Source organism: Pleuronectes platessa, chromosome 5 (genome assembly GCF_947347685.1).
Source record: "Pleuronectes platessa chromosome 5, fPlePla1.1, whole genome shotgun sequence".
Lineage (NCBI taxonomy): Eukaryota > Metazoa > Chordata > Actinopteri > Pleuronectiformes > Pleuronectidae > Pleuronectes > Pleuronectes platessa.
In genome coordinates, this window is record NC_070630.1 from 5,427,330 (window position 1) to 5,443,026 (window position 15,697).

General features: G+C 46.5%; 1 protein-coding gene across 1 annotated transcript in view; it reads right to left on the reverse strand.

The window, feature by feature from the left end:
* Positions 1-15,697, reverse strand: part of frem2b (FRAS1 related extracellular matrix 2b) — a 58,297-nt gene that overhangs the window by 2,902 nt on the left and 39,698 nt on the right. Inside the window, exons 7-22 of the mRNA XM_053422918.1 lie at positions 9,782-9,931; positions 8,703-8,912; positions 8,385-8,582; positions 8,123-8,287; positions 7,099-7,281; positions 6,875-7,005; positions 6,587-6,742; positions 5,807-6,110; positions 5,438-5,569; positions 4,605-4,936; positions 1,955-2,147; positions 1,761-1,865; positions 1,398-1,525; positions 1,182-1,316; positions 426-552; positions 47-234 (exon numbers count right to left, since the gene is read on the reverse strand). Of these exons, the coding sequence (XP_053278893.1) occupies positions 47-234; positions 426-552; positions 1,182-1,316; positions 1,398-1,525; positions 1,761-1,865; positions 1,955-2,147; positions 4,605-4,936; positions 5,438-5,569; positions 5,807-6,110; positions 6,587-6,742; positions 6,875-7,005; positions 7,099-7,281; positions 8,123-8,287; positions 8,385-8,582; positions 8,703-8,912; positions 9,782-9,931 (2,837 nt within the window). The remainder of the gene's footprint in view (positions 1-46; positions 235-425; positions 553-1,181; positions 1,317-1,397; positions 1,526-1,760; positions 1,866-1,954; positions 2,148-4,604; positions 4,937-5,437; positions 5,570-5,806; positions 6,111-6,586; positions 6,743-6,874; positions 7,006-7,098; positions 7,282-8,122; positions 8,288-8,384; positions 8,583-8,702; positions 8,913-9,781; positions 9,932-15,697) is intronic.

Consider the following 15,697-nt stretch of genomic DNA (forward strand, 5'->3'; position numbering starts at 1 on the left):
CACGGCACATGACACATAACGAGACATACAAACTTCAGTTACTTACAATGATCTTGAATCTGTAGAGGATCGAGGGCGCGTCGGCCAGACAGCCGAACTCAAAGTTGCTGGGGTTGTATTTGGGGACGTATCCATCGGCTCCGGTGCAGAGGAAAACTTTTTCTATGCTACATATGAAGGAGTCGCCCAAGTTCTGCACCGGATCCACCATCACTCGGCTGTACACCGTATCCCCTGAGGGGAGAGAGACACGGATCACATCACTGAGAAACACACATGACTAAATAAAGAATAGCAGACTATGCTCAGACAGCAGCTTCAAGGACTTTTCAAAGACTTTTCAACATCTTGTTTCTCAGCTTTGGGCTCAGTAGAATTGCAGTAAGCCTTGAGGATCTGAGGGAGTGGGTGTGTTGGTGCTTTACCCTGTGAGAAGGCCGTGTCACTCTCCTGTCCGAAGCCCATGGAGCCGTCGGAGAGCCACAGTGAGCGTTTGGAGATTAGGATCATCTGCGTGTTCAGACTGAACTCAGCAGCCACGGGGTCGCTCACCTGTGAACACGGAGACGACACAAAGACACACAAATCATCATCATCATTATCATCATCATCATTATCATTCAGACACAAGGCCGAGCGGGGTTAACTGTCTGGGGCACAAGGTGAAGAGAGTTTGATCCCAGTAAACACATCACTGGGATCTGTGTACAACATCTACAGTATGTCTGAATATTATATTATAACTGTGTGGAGACTACTTTGGATTATTTGACGCTTTAGGAAAATAAAAATATTAAAACCACCTCTTGTTGTCAGTTCGATTAACACCTTTTAATGAAACTTTGGCTGAGGTGGATCAGGAGGGAGTATTTCAACCGGGGTCAACGAATAGTAGAGGAAGGAAATTTTACTTTAAATATTAAACCTTCACAAAGATTAATTAACAATAACTTATTTCAAATGTGCAGAATTAAAAGAAGTTGTTGAGACTACAGCTAAAATAAGTCACTTCATCCATACATGCGGCCTAATTCATCATTTCCATCATTGATTCTGTAGCAGAGTCCCACATGTGCTTTGAAAATCATATTTTGTTTACATCAGCATTGCCCATGTACTTGTACGAGTTAATCTCCATTGCAGAGAATTTCTCCAACGATCTTTGGACGAGTTGAAGTCACCTGCTGAAAGCGAATATCCAGGTCAAAGGTCAGAGGCTCTCTGGGGTTGCACACAGGAGGGATGGTGTACTCCAGGCTGGGGGGGGATGTACAGGGAACCAGCTTCACTGTGTACGTGCCCGAGTAGTCACGCACCTGAGAGAGGAAATTATGGAGAGTTAAAAACAAAACATAAAACAATTTTACCTGCAATAGAAAAACTAAATGTTTTCTCACGGCAAAATCGGAGATGAAGGTCCACTGCTGGATGGGCTGGTTGTAGGTCGGCTCATTCCTCACGAGGCTGATGTTAAAGGTCAAACCAGGGTGCTCCGGACACATGACCATGGAGGTGAGAGGTGAAGCTGATGGGAAAATATATCAATTAAGTTAAATGTGACATTCAGTATAATCAACATAATCAAATAAAAAAAAGGCAGGGATACCATCAAATAATATAATAAAAATACCGAAAAATACCATAATTTTAACTAATGAATAGAAATAATTTCTCTCCTGCACTATCATCATAATCTTTACATATAAATGACTTATATGAACTGTAATGTAATACAAAATAAAAGTTTTCATCTTCAGTACCTGGATGTCCAAACACAAAAAGGCCTCTGAACCGAGCCTCAGTGCGGAAGTTGACCACCAGTCGTCCGTGGCCATTTATACGCATGCTGGTTGGGTAGAGGGCACCTGTCACAGATTTAACATATTAAAAAGTTGTCATTTAACGGGAGTCATTTTCAGTAATGCTCAGTTTGATGCTCCTATTAAAATCTTGCCTTGTAGTTCAGCCTCTGGCGGGCTACCGATCCCATCCCTCCACAAGATGGCAGTGTCGTACACGAACGTGAGCCTCAGCTCTGACTGCAAGTCGAAGTGCTGCCATCCACCTGCTCCCACGGGCGAGTGGAAGACGTAGGACACATGCAGGGGGACTCGTAAGGTCACGTAGGACTGGACCAGATTCAGCACCTGCAGTAAAACAAAATATAAAAATCATATATCACAGAGTAAGATCCATTAAAACCCTGAATGAGGTGCATATACAATATATCCGGACATAGGGAACACTACTCTAATAAAAACCACAACTACAGCGAATAAAACCAGGTTCTGTTCGGAAAAGTGCTTCATTAATTACAAATTGAATGGACTGCGCTCTACATACATTAGGGAACTTAAACCCCCACTTCACCGGGAGATCAAGCCTGGAATGTTAACTTCCAGTCGGCATCATTAAGTTCACTTGATGGTCTGTAGCTGTAAGATTTAACGTTTCCCTTAAAGGGCTCATGGGCTCTGACAACCATGCCAGTTTTTTTAAAACCTTTTTCTACCTAAATCGATTTAAAGATTGCAAATCAAATGTGTCAAGTACAAGTACGTGTGTCGGGTTCTATTGAATTGAATTGAATTGAACCCCCCCCCCACCACCCCCTCGAAAAAAGCAGTGGTGGAAGGGCTGGGAGCGGAGGGAGTGCTGCCTCTCTGGTATCTGCACTTTCCTCTGACCTGTGAGCGGTGCCTGCCTGCACTGGTCCTGTGTTCGTGTGGAGACGTGCCTTCCCCCCCCCCCCCCCCTCTCCGGGCGCCGCGAGCTCAGGCAAATGATTAGCAGAGTGGCCTTCTGACACAACCTGCTGGTCCTTAATAGTTTCCCGTGGTCGTGTTAAGCTGGGAACTAAGCCCTGCACCGTGACACGGCCGCTGGTCCCCGGCCTGCATCGAACTGCCGGTGCTCAACCCCCCCCCCCCCCCCCCCACAGACCTGCCGATGGGGGCTCAGGTCAGAGGAACAGATCAGCACCCAACCAGCAAAGGATTTGTCTTCTTTCGATGTTCCTGTCTCACAGATCCAGACGTGGTACCTGTGGTTCAGGCTGTGCACCAGGGTCTGGCTCTGTGCAGCAGTCACCATAGCAATGAAGTCTCCACACCGAGCTTGTCCAAGAGGTGACAGTTACACACTCTCCCCCTTAATGGGATAACAACAGGGACAAGAACAGCTTTCATGGCTTAATATGTGCTTTTTTTTTAGGTCGTTTGACACTTGGTAGTCTGACTCTATAAAATATCAGATTATCTATCTAATAAATCCAGAAATCTCTGTCTGTCTGTTGAACCCTTATCTTGAGAACTGTTCCTCTTATCGCTTTCACACTCGGCATGTGTATTGTTAAGGGCCCAAGGAAGTGCAGTGCTGAGGCGACCGGCACGTTCATGACAAAGGCAACGACTGATTCTCTAGTTCTTCGTGCAGAGTTGTGCGTCACTGAACTTCGTATAAAAGAGTACAGCTATTTGTGCAGCAGCTGCAACCAGCATTCATACACCAGCACAGCCGTGGGGTTCAGTATCCGGCCAAAGGAAACTTCAGAACGCATTGGACAATCAGCTGGGGATCGAACCATTGACCCTCTGGTTTGTGGTTGACTCCTGTCTCCTGAGGCACAGTCGACCCAATTCTACCTGATCAGTGTGGACACTAATCAGTGAAGAAGAAGTCAATGCTCATGATTATAGATTCACTTCCTTCACAGACGAGGTGCAGTTTACTATCAGCCGCCTGCTCACTTGTCCAGACACGTTCATCACTGTCAAGTTTCCATCAGTGTGGCTGCAGGCAACGAAGTTGGTGAAGCCTGATTTCATCTTTGTTATTAAATAAACCTGAAGCTATGAAAAATGACGGAGTCACATCAAAGCAATATAAATTCTTCTATACCTTCAGAGGCGGAACATATTCAGCCGTGCTGCAGAGCGTTAATGAATAATGTTCAGTATGGAGCGTAGCATGAGGCTTGCACCATGATGTGCACCGTGCACTCCTCGTGCACTGTACTTTATCAACACTCCACCTTAATTAAATGCAAATAAACTAACAGTGGGTTACCAGGGTGAATGCAAATGTGGAAGGCCGGGAGGAATGTGTGCCGGGAAGACCGAGAGGGCTTTAAGATCTCCACACATAACAGCTGCTGCTGCTGCTGCAAAGATTGTGCACTTGGCAAAACAAACTAACAGGGGTTTTATGAGGCTGCTGGTTATTGACTTGCCACCTCGACAGGACAAATAAATGGTCCTGCCAGGAAGTGAAGGAAGCAAGGGTGTCGGGTTAGTTATTGCTGCTGAGGTTAACGTGGGTGTCGACGGAGGATAATGGATGATTTCTCTGCAGGTCGGTATTTACTTAGGTTCTTTAAAGGAAAGCCAAGAAGGTAAGAAGCGTTTCTAATATGACTGTAAATGATTGATCAGGATTGAAAATCCAGGTGGATTTGTGGAATGAAAATGTGAAATAGTCAAAGCTATTAAGTCCACATTCCTGTCCTGGAGTCAGGGGGGTTCAACAGCCTGATTGACCTTGTGTCTAAAGATGACAAAGGGGGGTCGGAGGTGAGCCGCCGCTCACCGGTGGGGGTTGCCTACCTGTCCATCAGTCCCAATGGTGCCTCCGCAGTCGCTGAGCAGCTCGGACATGTCGTAGTAGCTGGTGAACTCCCACAGACAGGCCTCCAGGTTGAGGTTTCTGTAGAACCGCAGCGTGCCAGATCCCCTGAGGGAGCTGCTGAACTGGTAAGGGGCCGTCTCGCCGATGACTTCTGGATTCTTGGTGGCGTCGGTGAGGAAGCCATGGCGGGTCTTGACCTCGGTGAAGTCCAGCAGGTTAGAGCAGCGGTGGTGGCCAACACGGGTTCCGTCAGGGCTCAGCGTGAGCTCGAAGTTAGAGAGGGGCCGGGTGGACACTATGGGCAACATACCTGAGGGAGGATACGTACAGATCAGTTGTGAAGGGGGAGCAGAGGAATGTTAACCAAGGACATATTAAACCAAGGGTTCACAGGTTTTCCCCAGCTTCACTAGTACCAAAACTAGAAGGTATAACACTCTAAAGAAGCTGTTTGACTCTTTTCTGTTTTGTTTGTCCCGAGCGCGTCACGTTCAACAACACAAACGTGTCAGGAGCGGTTTAAAAATCGCTTGCATTTTGCACGATACAAAGAAATAAGCTGCTGTTGCACGTTGTTCCCAAGACTTAAATAACAATAAGTACACCAAGCGCTCGTGGCTATTATCAAGCCGACGCCGGGAAGTTGAATGCATTTCATGGCGCGGTGCTGGAGAAGCTGCAGGTGTGGATGCCGATTGAATTCGTTCTCATTGCAGATAAAAGCCCGATGTGAGTGGGTGTTAGTGGGTTTGTTAACCAGTTGAAAAGGGGCTTAATCGATACTTCCACAGATGAAAACGGCTGCTCTTACCATCGATGTGAGGCATGGTGACAGTCACTTTGATGAGGTTGGGATGGTCGGTGTCTTCCCCTCCGGTGTACCGCAGCTTGGCAGAGAAGGGCTCGGCGCCCACTGTGCCGACAACACGAGGCTGACACATCCCTGCAACCACACACCGAAAAGACAAAGAAAGAAAAACATCAAACAATCAAACACTTTGTTTCCATAAAAATCCTCAACGGAAAAATTCCTTTTGTCTGCCAGTTTTCTGTCAGAGCAAAGACAGCGAGAACTGTGGCGGGAGAGCGAATCACCGCCGGCAGCTGCTTATCGTGTTAAAGCTCTTTTTTTCCATGAGCGAGACCAAACGTTTGAAGCAGCAGAGCGAGCGGCACTCACCCTCGTCCGGGCTGATGGACTCCACGTGGCTGGGGAGTTCCAGGCCTTCATCCCCGTTCGAGTTCACGGCCCTGGCAGCGCACTGGACCCTGGAGCCGGCCTGGAAGTAGACCGAGTCCAAAGTGATGAGCTTAGAGGAGGTGAAGAAGGTGTCGAAGTCCACTTCCCGCATCGGGCTGGTGACGCCGTCGGGCCCGGTGGGGGCGCTCACGAGCCAGCGGTAGCGGGTCAGGGTGTTGTTGATGTTCTCGCTCACACAGATGGAGCCGGTTTTGTCGTAGTCCGGGTATTTGGGATTACAGGCCTGGAAAAGGGAAAAGATAGAAGAGTTATGATTGAGAAGTGCACACAGCTCCGATGAAGCCTTTGGGAAAACCAGAATAACCGAAACCAGTTAAATAAGATCCTGACTGGTTGAGAACAGGTCGTGGGGGGTTCCTCAATACTGCAGCTCCTACCCGAGATCACTGCTGTGCAGAGTCTTGCACAAAATGACATTAAAAGCGATAACAGGATATTTTGGCTTAATTTTCATCCAACAAGAGTAGGTGGAGATGCATCGTCCATCTTTATTTACAATCTACGACCGCACCTAAGAAATCTCTGAGCAGCCAAAGACACATCTCTCTGCTGCGGATGAGTTCTCAGGTGTGCAGATCTGTAAAACACCTCATAAACAGTATTCACCTGTCTGGAAATGCACTCACGAGACAAACTCTTAGGTCCATGAATCACTTGCCAAGTTGAAAAGTATTTACTGGTCTGTGAGCTGGGACGTACCGTGACACAGATGACCGGGTATCCAGCCAGAGGCAGAGAGTCCCTGCTCCTGTCGATTTCGTCGTACTGCAGCAGGGAAACCACTCTGGGCACCGAGGGGAAGGTGACATCCGCCATGCTGTGCATCTCCTCGATGTAGATTATTGCTTTGCTCATCTGTTGATTGACAGGAGGAGGTGCGAGGATGTTAATGGGGAGCAAACCTCTGCCGGCTTGTGATGGGATCGTTAGCCAGGTAGCTACACACTCGGCAGTTAAATGACATGCTAATTCGGTATCGCTTTTCACCTTCGTCTCCGCCACCATGTTCTCATCCGGCTTCAGGTGAACGGTGAACGCCTCCCTCATCTCTCTGACGCCGTCGTACAGAACCTCCACCTCCACGTTGTGCTCGGTGTCGCCCTCTTTGAACACGATTTCTGCCAAGAAAGGAGATATGAAAATTATTTTCCCACAGCAAACGTCAACACGGTGGCTGTGCTGATGACAAAGCGTCTGTCAGTGTGATTTACCCTCGGATATGGGATGGTAGTCCTCCCCAGAGGTGGCGGATCCATCCTTGGTGTGAACTCGGACCACGGAGACCTTGGATGTGTCTCCGACTCGCAGCACCGGGATCTTCACCACAGATACTCGCCCACTTTCCTTCGGCTCGTTCACGCTGAACTTGGTCTCTCCGAACATAATGATCGCCTCTGAGGAAGCAACCAACACAGTTTTAATCTCCCAGTAAATCCACTGTGGTCAATTTAATACAAAAATAATTGGACGGTTGATGCATAACTGTGTAATAACACTGTAATAATGCTATTTCATAATCATCATAGTGTAATTTATACCATATCACTACAAGATCTAAATAACTCTAAATTGTGTTGCTGATATCATTGGTTAGTAGGTTGGTTGGTTTGATCGTGTATGATATGCTATTATATTGGTATAATTACTATCATATATAAATATATATTATATACTATATATACTACTGTACTGTTTTTATATACTATCTAACAATAACATTACCATCATATCATCAGTACTATTACCATCATCTGCCACTGCACCTTATCTACCTATTTATCTTGTGTTTCTGTTTTTATTCTTTCTACCGCAATATTTTATATTTTATATTTTATTCTATTGTATTGTATTTTATTGTATTCAAATGTACCGGCTGCTATGACGACTTAATTTCCCCTCGGGGATGAATAAAGTAATCTATCTATCTATCTATAACATCATGATGTCTTTTCGTGTGATATCATGTGATTTGGAATAATTGTGGTAGATTGTCTCTCCGGCTCTTTTATCTACAGAGACATCTTGGAAACTGTGTTTTTCAGACCAGATTTCTGTTGATCTCGACCTTAGATCTTTGATAGATCGGCTCCAAAAGTTAATTATCTGGAGACGTCCTCCCAAATAATACTCCCACCAAGTGCGGTGGTGCAGACGCGGCAGAAGCCAATAAATTCAGCACAAGGTGGATTTAAACAGAAATATTGAAAGAGAACAAGTGTAACAAGAACAACATACTGTCTGAGTCGTCTTTGATCTTGATGAGCGTCTCGTTCTGTCCTCCGACAGACGCTCCAAAAGGAGAATCACTCTTCGGGCTTCCCAACACGAGACGGAGTTCTTCTTCCTCCTCGTGCTCCGTGTCATCGACGAGCAACAGAACACAAGGCTTCTCAATCTCTCCTAAAAGAAAACAGTAACGGGAAAATTAGTGATTGACTGCTTGTGTCCTAATTATTAGAGAATCTAAATCCTGTTGCGATCGGCTTAGCTGAACCACCTGGTAGGAAGGTGATGATGGAGGCGTCGGTGTTGGGCCTCTCGTGGAAGTCCATCATGACCTGGGCCGTGCCCTGCCTGCTGTAGCAGCGCACGGTGGATCTGTAGCTGATGTCACCGCTGCGGTACACGGTAGCTGAGATCCGCCCCGAGTCCTCGTTGCCCACGTACACAGCATCGCGGAACTGCACCTTTGGCACTGGAACATTATTAAAGCCATAAATCAACATCAGAAATAGAGAGTAAACATCGTACATCACCGTGGTTAACAGTTTCAAAAGGAGCACATTTTTGATTAGAAACCCAGATTTCCACTCACGGTCGGAGACAGAATCGTTGATGAGGATGCTGGATCTGCTCGGCTCCCCGAGGACGCCGCTCATCGGCATCCGGAGAATCAGCTCAAACCTCTCCGGCCCCTCGAGCACCGGCTGGCCCAGGTCGTCCAGGATGGTCACACGGAAAGTCTGCATGGTGACCCCCGGTGCGAAGTCCAGATTCCGGCTGATCCCCACGTAATCTACACCGGCTGCTCGACAACACAACACACTGCAGGGTCAGGTTGTGTTCCACAGATCAGGCCACAGGGACCAGTGGACACAGCACTTGATCTTATTACGACAGCACACGTTACTTCATAATTAATTTGTGAATGTCAGGTCGGCGAGTGAGATGAAACGATATTCCCTGCATCGCTGGCAAAAATGATGCTTTCTACCGCGTGGGTCGATGGCCGTGAAGAGCTGGAATTTTTTTGCGTGATTAAAGGAGCGCTGCAAAAAACTGGATTTCTCCCCGAGCGCAACCAGGTTATTCATTTGCCATTCTTTGAAGAGACTGGGTATTGAGAGCTCACCCTTTGCCCGCAGGCCTTCTTCATGTACTTATGACCCAGTTATGTGTGTGTAAGTGTGGACTTGCATTTTGAACATGCTGCATACGATTAGATGCTGGTTATCTGTTTTTTTGTACAATTATAATGCAGCAAGAGATGGTGTGAATCTCTGTAAAGTGTGTGTGTAGGGGGGGGGAACACACTGCCTGAGGGCGAGAAATAATGGATGCTGCAGGGAAGGCTTGGGAAAGCAACTGGTCTTAAAGTCCAAAGCACTTACTGACGTGCAGAACAATCCGTAATGCATTCCTAAATCCCTGTCCTCACCCAGACCACCATTATCTTCACAGCACCATGTCTATCCCAGGGCCTGACAGAAAAAAAAAGCTGTGATTTCGCCTCCTAACCCCAAAACCAATGTTTACATTCCTCCGGTCATCCGCCCGACACCCGGCGTTAACGTCTCCTCGGACTCCTGAGTGACAGGGTGACAACTGACGCCTATTGTTGAGTCTGGATCCAGAACCACCTGTCAGAGAGAGCTGCCGAGCACGGACACGTACCCTCGGCCGAGACGGGCTCCGTCTTCCTGGAGCGCACGGTGACGGTCCCCGGTTTGGACAGGTCGGTCCCCGTCCTCCACACCTGCACCTCCACGAAGCCCTCGCTCTCGTCCACGTGGTGGTCCGTGTTGCCAAAGTAGAAGACGGGCGCTGGGGAGGAAAAACAAGTGGTAAGAGTGAATAAGTGGATGTGATGCATAATCATTTCCCCCCCCCCCCCCCGCTGTTTCACACAGGACACTTTGGATGCTCGCTGTAATAGCTGAGTTAAATCGGTAATGGCTGCCGAGATTATCTCTGATTACAGGAGAAAATGAGGGAACGTTTGCATCGAAAACAGCCACAGGTGGTAATTGTAGCCCTTAAACAACACTTTCTAACTTCCTGGGGTAATGTTTCACGGGGAGAGGGGGGGGGGGGGGGTGCTTTCTACATCTGTGAGTTACATTCAAAGATTAAAAAAAAAAAAGAGCTGCGTCTCCTGGTTTTGTTGTGGATGAGCGTGGAGGTGCTGACTGGGACGGTGATGGGTCTGAGCCGCAGACAGGAGGCCTGACAGGAGGTCTGGAGGATGTCGAGCTCAGCGTGCCAGCCCGGGCCTGCCTGACTGCAATTAGTGTTTCTATGAGGGCGAGATTCCACTGCAGCCAAACTCACCCACTGTTATTCCATTTAACCCCTTCGCTACACACGTTACCTCCGCACAGAGTACAACACGCTGCCTGTGTAACGCTTGCTCGAGGGCTCAGACCTCCGTGTGCACTCTGCAGGGAGTCGCTCACACTCCCTCTACAGCACGGAGAAGAAACAAAAGATAAAGGGATGCAACCAAAACCAGAGAGGACGTTTTTTTATTTACAGAGATTTTTCACATTCTCCTAATTGATCAAATACATCATTGTTTTACGACTAATAGGAACGAGCCGCTACTGAGCTGTAAAAAAAATCTGCAGCTGTGACCGAATTATGAATAAATTATGAATAAATTAAGTAAATAGCAACAGCCATGGGAAGAGTTTGTGGTTTCCCTGACAACTGGCTTCAGAACAGCACTTAGCTGTTTCTCATCACACAGTGGGAAGCAAGGAGGAAGAGAGAGAGAGAGAGAGAGAGAGAGAGAGAGAGGGAGCAGAGGGGATGTTGAACTGAGCGATAAATGAATTCCACAAAAACAAATACATAATGTAACTGTGATGATGTGATTTAATAAAAACAAGAGCAGGAAGAAACAGTCCATCAGCGCTGCCAGGTGTAATTACTGATCAGGGAAAAAAATAGTTTATTACTTTGCTCGGTATAATTAATCTTCAGAGTGATTTGCATCTCGGATGATGTTTTGATACAGTCTGCTTTGTCAGGAAGTGTTTTATTATAATATTATTATAATATTACTATTGGGTGGACAAGATCTGAGAGGGGAAACAGACTTGTTGGGGAAAGCCTTGGGATGTTTCTCTCAGGTGCAAGCAAAGGACAGAAAACTTTTATGCTTTAATCTGCCCTGAAAGCCGAGGCAGGACAATGAAGCGCTGCATCAAGAGGCTCGCAGCTGCCAGAATCTTCTCTCCACCGGCGAAACCACACAAAGATGGTTTTGGCTGCCTGCACCGGGTCCCAGCAGAAGCGGTAATCAGATCTACTAGCCCGAGGTTGGCAGCCAGGAGCTCGGGCCCTGTTGTACTAGTCCGGTAATCAGATAAGGTCTGTGCAGCAGACAAACGGTGAACTTCAAAGTGCTACGGCCCATTAACTGAAAGGTAAACCGCCGTCTCCCGGGCTCCGGCTGCCCGGCCGCCACCGCCGCAGCCTGCGCCAGCCACAAAGCACATCTAAGGTTTCCTGAATGCAAGTGGAGATGATCCAGATTTAGATGTAAAACAATATGAGGTGTAAAAACCCTCATTTATTAGAAAAACTAAAAAAAATACATATATAATTTTAGATTTCCTCTTTACTACTAGCTTCTTTTAACTTGTAAAATCTCTTCATACCTAAAATAAACTGTGAATAATAAAAGAAGGGAAGTATTGATTTAAAAAAATGCAACCCTTATTCCTCCTTCTGGGAAATTAAAAATACATCACACGAGTCCTTAGAAAAATCCACCATATGTATAGTTATGCATAAACAACAAAGCAAATGTCTGGACAGTTTCATATATGTGAACATGAGATGAAAAGTCGAGGCACAAGCAGAGACAGAGGCGTCCCCCCGAGGGAACTGGTACACTCCCACTGACTGCTTGATTTCACTTGAACTTAGCCTGACATTCCCACAGTGCTAAGTGGCTTCTCTGGATGAGATTCAGCCGAGCTGTTGCAAAAGGCTCCTGTGCCCTCTCCGTGTGCTCAACTAATTTCTCTCCAGCAGCAGAAGCCCGGCTCCATATTCATCACAATGTAATCTCCGACTTTAAACGACTGAGACTGTGAGAAACACTTGAGTTTTTCCCCGAGCAGGGACCGAATCCAGGATTACAGTCTGCACCTTTTGGCCTCGGACATCTGTTTATATCAGAATGAACATGAATCCAGGTGAAACTTAATGACAGGGTTATCCAGGTGATAGTGCACACGCATGTGAACCGCCCCCCTTTTTAAAACCGGCCTCATAATCATAACCTTCAGAACTGGAACAAAAATTTACAGGGAGCTGACACACAAGACTGTAAATGCGCGAGTCGAGTCCTGCTGTACAAGAATCCTCACGTCCCCCGGCCCCCCCAACCAAAACATCCCCCCCCCCCCCCCCCCCCGGATGCGAGAGTCAATATCAAACAGCAATTACCTCTGCAAGAAAGAACAAGTTTCCCCGAACGCATCGCAGGCAGAAGCCCGAGCCCTTTTTCGAGGAAGTGGCCGTTTATGTGCAGATGGTTTGCCGCTGGGAAAATAAGCAGGTATGAAGTGAAAAGCAGCTGTTCGTGCATGTTACTGTAAAAAAACGTGAACTTTACAGTCTTTTAATGCTGAACTGCTACAAGAAAAAAAAAAGTCATCGGAAGTTCTGGCTCCGGTTGTGAGGAGAGAGACTGTCAGTCGCTGCACGGAGGTTGAGGAGAGGAGATTCTCAGCAGCAGCTCTGTACTGCAGCGGGTCTATATGTGCATTATATGGACATATACTACAAGTCCTCATATATGTCTTAACACTGTGACGGACAGGTTTTGAGGACATTCTGGGAATGTGTCCTCACACACTCTGGCCGACCCTCACTTTCTGTCACATTTTAAAATCTGACAGTTACGCTTTAGCTTGAAGGTCATGGTTGGGGTAAGGTTCATGTTTAATGTGGGGTCTCTCTATCATTTTAAAGGTCTCGACCTTCTGTGTAAAGTGCCTTGAGATGATGTAAATTATGATTTAGTGCTATACATATACAATCGAGCTGAATTGAATGTGTATGGGTTCAGGATTTGGTCATTTACAATCTCTTAAAGCTGAGCTGCGGGAAGAATAAAAGTCTGATCATAATTCACGTCTCTGGTGTAAAAAGAAAAACTGTCAACATTTACAACAAGCTCGAGTAAAAAAGTGGTTTTCAGCCGCAGCTCTGTAGTTTGACATGTTTATTCAGTTGCAGGCTAGAATAGAACAATTCAAATGTTCTATTAGCAATGTAACACAAACCTTTTCCACAAGCTACTTTTAATGTCATTATTGACCTTTTAAAATCTTATCTCCTCTTGTTGTTTACCTCTTCCTTCCTCATTGTGTCTATACTTGTTATTTGAACTGTTTGACTCCTGTTTATCTTTTTTTAATTGAATTTATTACGTCTACTTTAGTTGTTTCTTGAATTATCCACATCTACGTTGGAGAGTCTCCACATCCCCACCTTCCTCATGTGATAACATCTTAAGATGAATCTTTAAAAACCCCATCGTGTCCCTACTTCTGTTGAGTGCTTCACCTTTTCTAACAAATACCTCCACCAAGGGCCGACAGTCATATATATCATATCTTGCAACATTAAAGACGGGCCAGGAAAGAACTCATTACATTTTGGCGTAGGTCTGAACAAAGGGACGGATCCGTGCCAAACTTTAATGGGTTCTTTCCTGGCCTGTGTCTCAAGTTCCACTGAAATACACTTTGCTTAATCTTGCTGACAAACAAACAAACAAACTATCGGGGGCAAAAACACACATAACCTCCTCTGTAATTAATCTCATGAGCACCAAGCAGGTGACAGACAAATCCCCGGACGCGTGTCGTTTCAGGGCATTTGCTCTCTTTGGCCTCCTGGCTGTCTGCCCTTGTGTCTGAGTCAGAGCCTGTTACCATGCACGGGTTCACACCATCCCCGCCGAGATCCTCTCTCTGCTGAACAGACAACCTGCACAACCAGCAGGGCTCCACAGAGCAGCGAGCAGACCAAGATCCCTGACCACCTTCGCACCCGTGTGGACTGAGAATGTGTTTTAGCTGCAGGGTCGAGCTCAAGGCACCGAGGACTGAATCCTGCACGGATCTGCGTGACTTCCCTGTAAATATTCGAACTCTCCTCCTCCTTGATGCTCTCAGGCGACATGTCGGTAACAGCTTCTTTACTTGTTTTCACAATCTAGCGATAGCATCTCGGGAGGTGATATGAGACGTGTTCCAGACGATAGAAACGTGTTATCGCTCGAAGGATCTCACATTTGACTGAGTCTGAGGAGGCGTGTCAAAGCCGTGTCTCCCATGAATTATTTAGACTGTGGCGGGCGTCTCGGTGGTTTGGTTCATAATCATGCAAAACCTTTTTGACACTTCTCATAATAATATAAGAGGCTCTCTAAATTGGCACTTTGCTCCGTTGCTGCATTGTAGAGCCGGATCTGCACCAGGAGTTTTCTTTCTTCGCCCGTAACAACATCCCTCCGAGTACTTTTTGCATAATCCTAACTATTCCTGTAAAAAGTATGAAAACAAAACTGCTTTGGTAATATTGAGTTTTGCAAACATTCCGTCCAGACCCTCTTATGTCTTCATCAATAGAAGTGTAGTCATTAGATCACACTTCCAGGGATCAATACAGGAGATTAACAACTGCATTCAAAGACCAAATAAATGGCAAAGGAATCTTTTGTTGCCCCGCAGACCCGATTGTGTGTCTCATCGATTGCCAACAAATTTCCTCCACAGGAATAAACATCGGCTCCTGTGCCGTGCAGGAGTCTGCTGGTGTTCACTGCAAAGCAAAGCTAATTTTAACTGTGCTCCTCATCTGCCGGGTGAAGGTGCGTTAATTAGTGAAGTTGAAAGAAGTTTACTTTTTTTGTCAGAAATAAGAAAAACACGCCTCCTCTTCCACGGCACTGGTCTTCACACCTGATTACTTCTTGAGGAAACTTATAAACAATCTTAATTTAGAGCCACGTTAATTATCAGATTCGGATCCGAACCTTGACTGGAACAACGAGCTGCAGCTCCGACTGCACTCGTGTGGTTTCTTCCTCTTTTCTTCTGTCTGAGCCGCTTTGGTACATTTGGGCCCCGTGGCTTCTAATTTCATCACATTGTGCTGAACCTGGTTTGTTATGAAAGGAAGTTGTCTACGTGACGCATTTCTGCTTGTATCAGTGATGTGTGTTTCTAAGAGGTTGGAACCGACAGGAGCTTTGGCCAGGCGGCGACTTCTTTGTCCCGTGTACAGGACCCGGTGGACGGCTACATGAGCGATGACAAAGATGGATGAGGTGCACGCATTTACCTCCCTCTCCCCCCCTCCAACATATACTGGAGCGGAGGAAAGAAGTGAGAATTACTTACCTAAATTTAATCCCCAGCCAGGATAGGTGCACTGAAAGGGGGAATGAATCTAATGCTGCCTTTCTGCTCCTGCAGACAGCAGATTGGTCTTGCTCTGCTTGCCTCAGAGCTATTTACCATCTATTTCACCTTCAGTGCTCAAGTCATTTCGTTATCACCT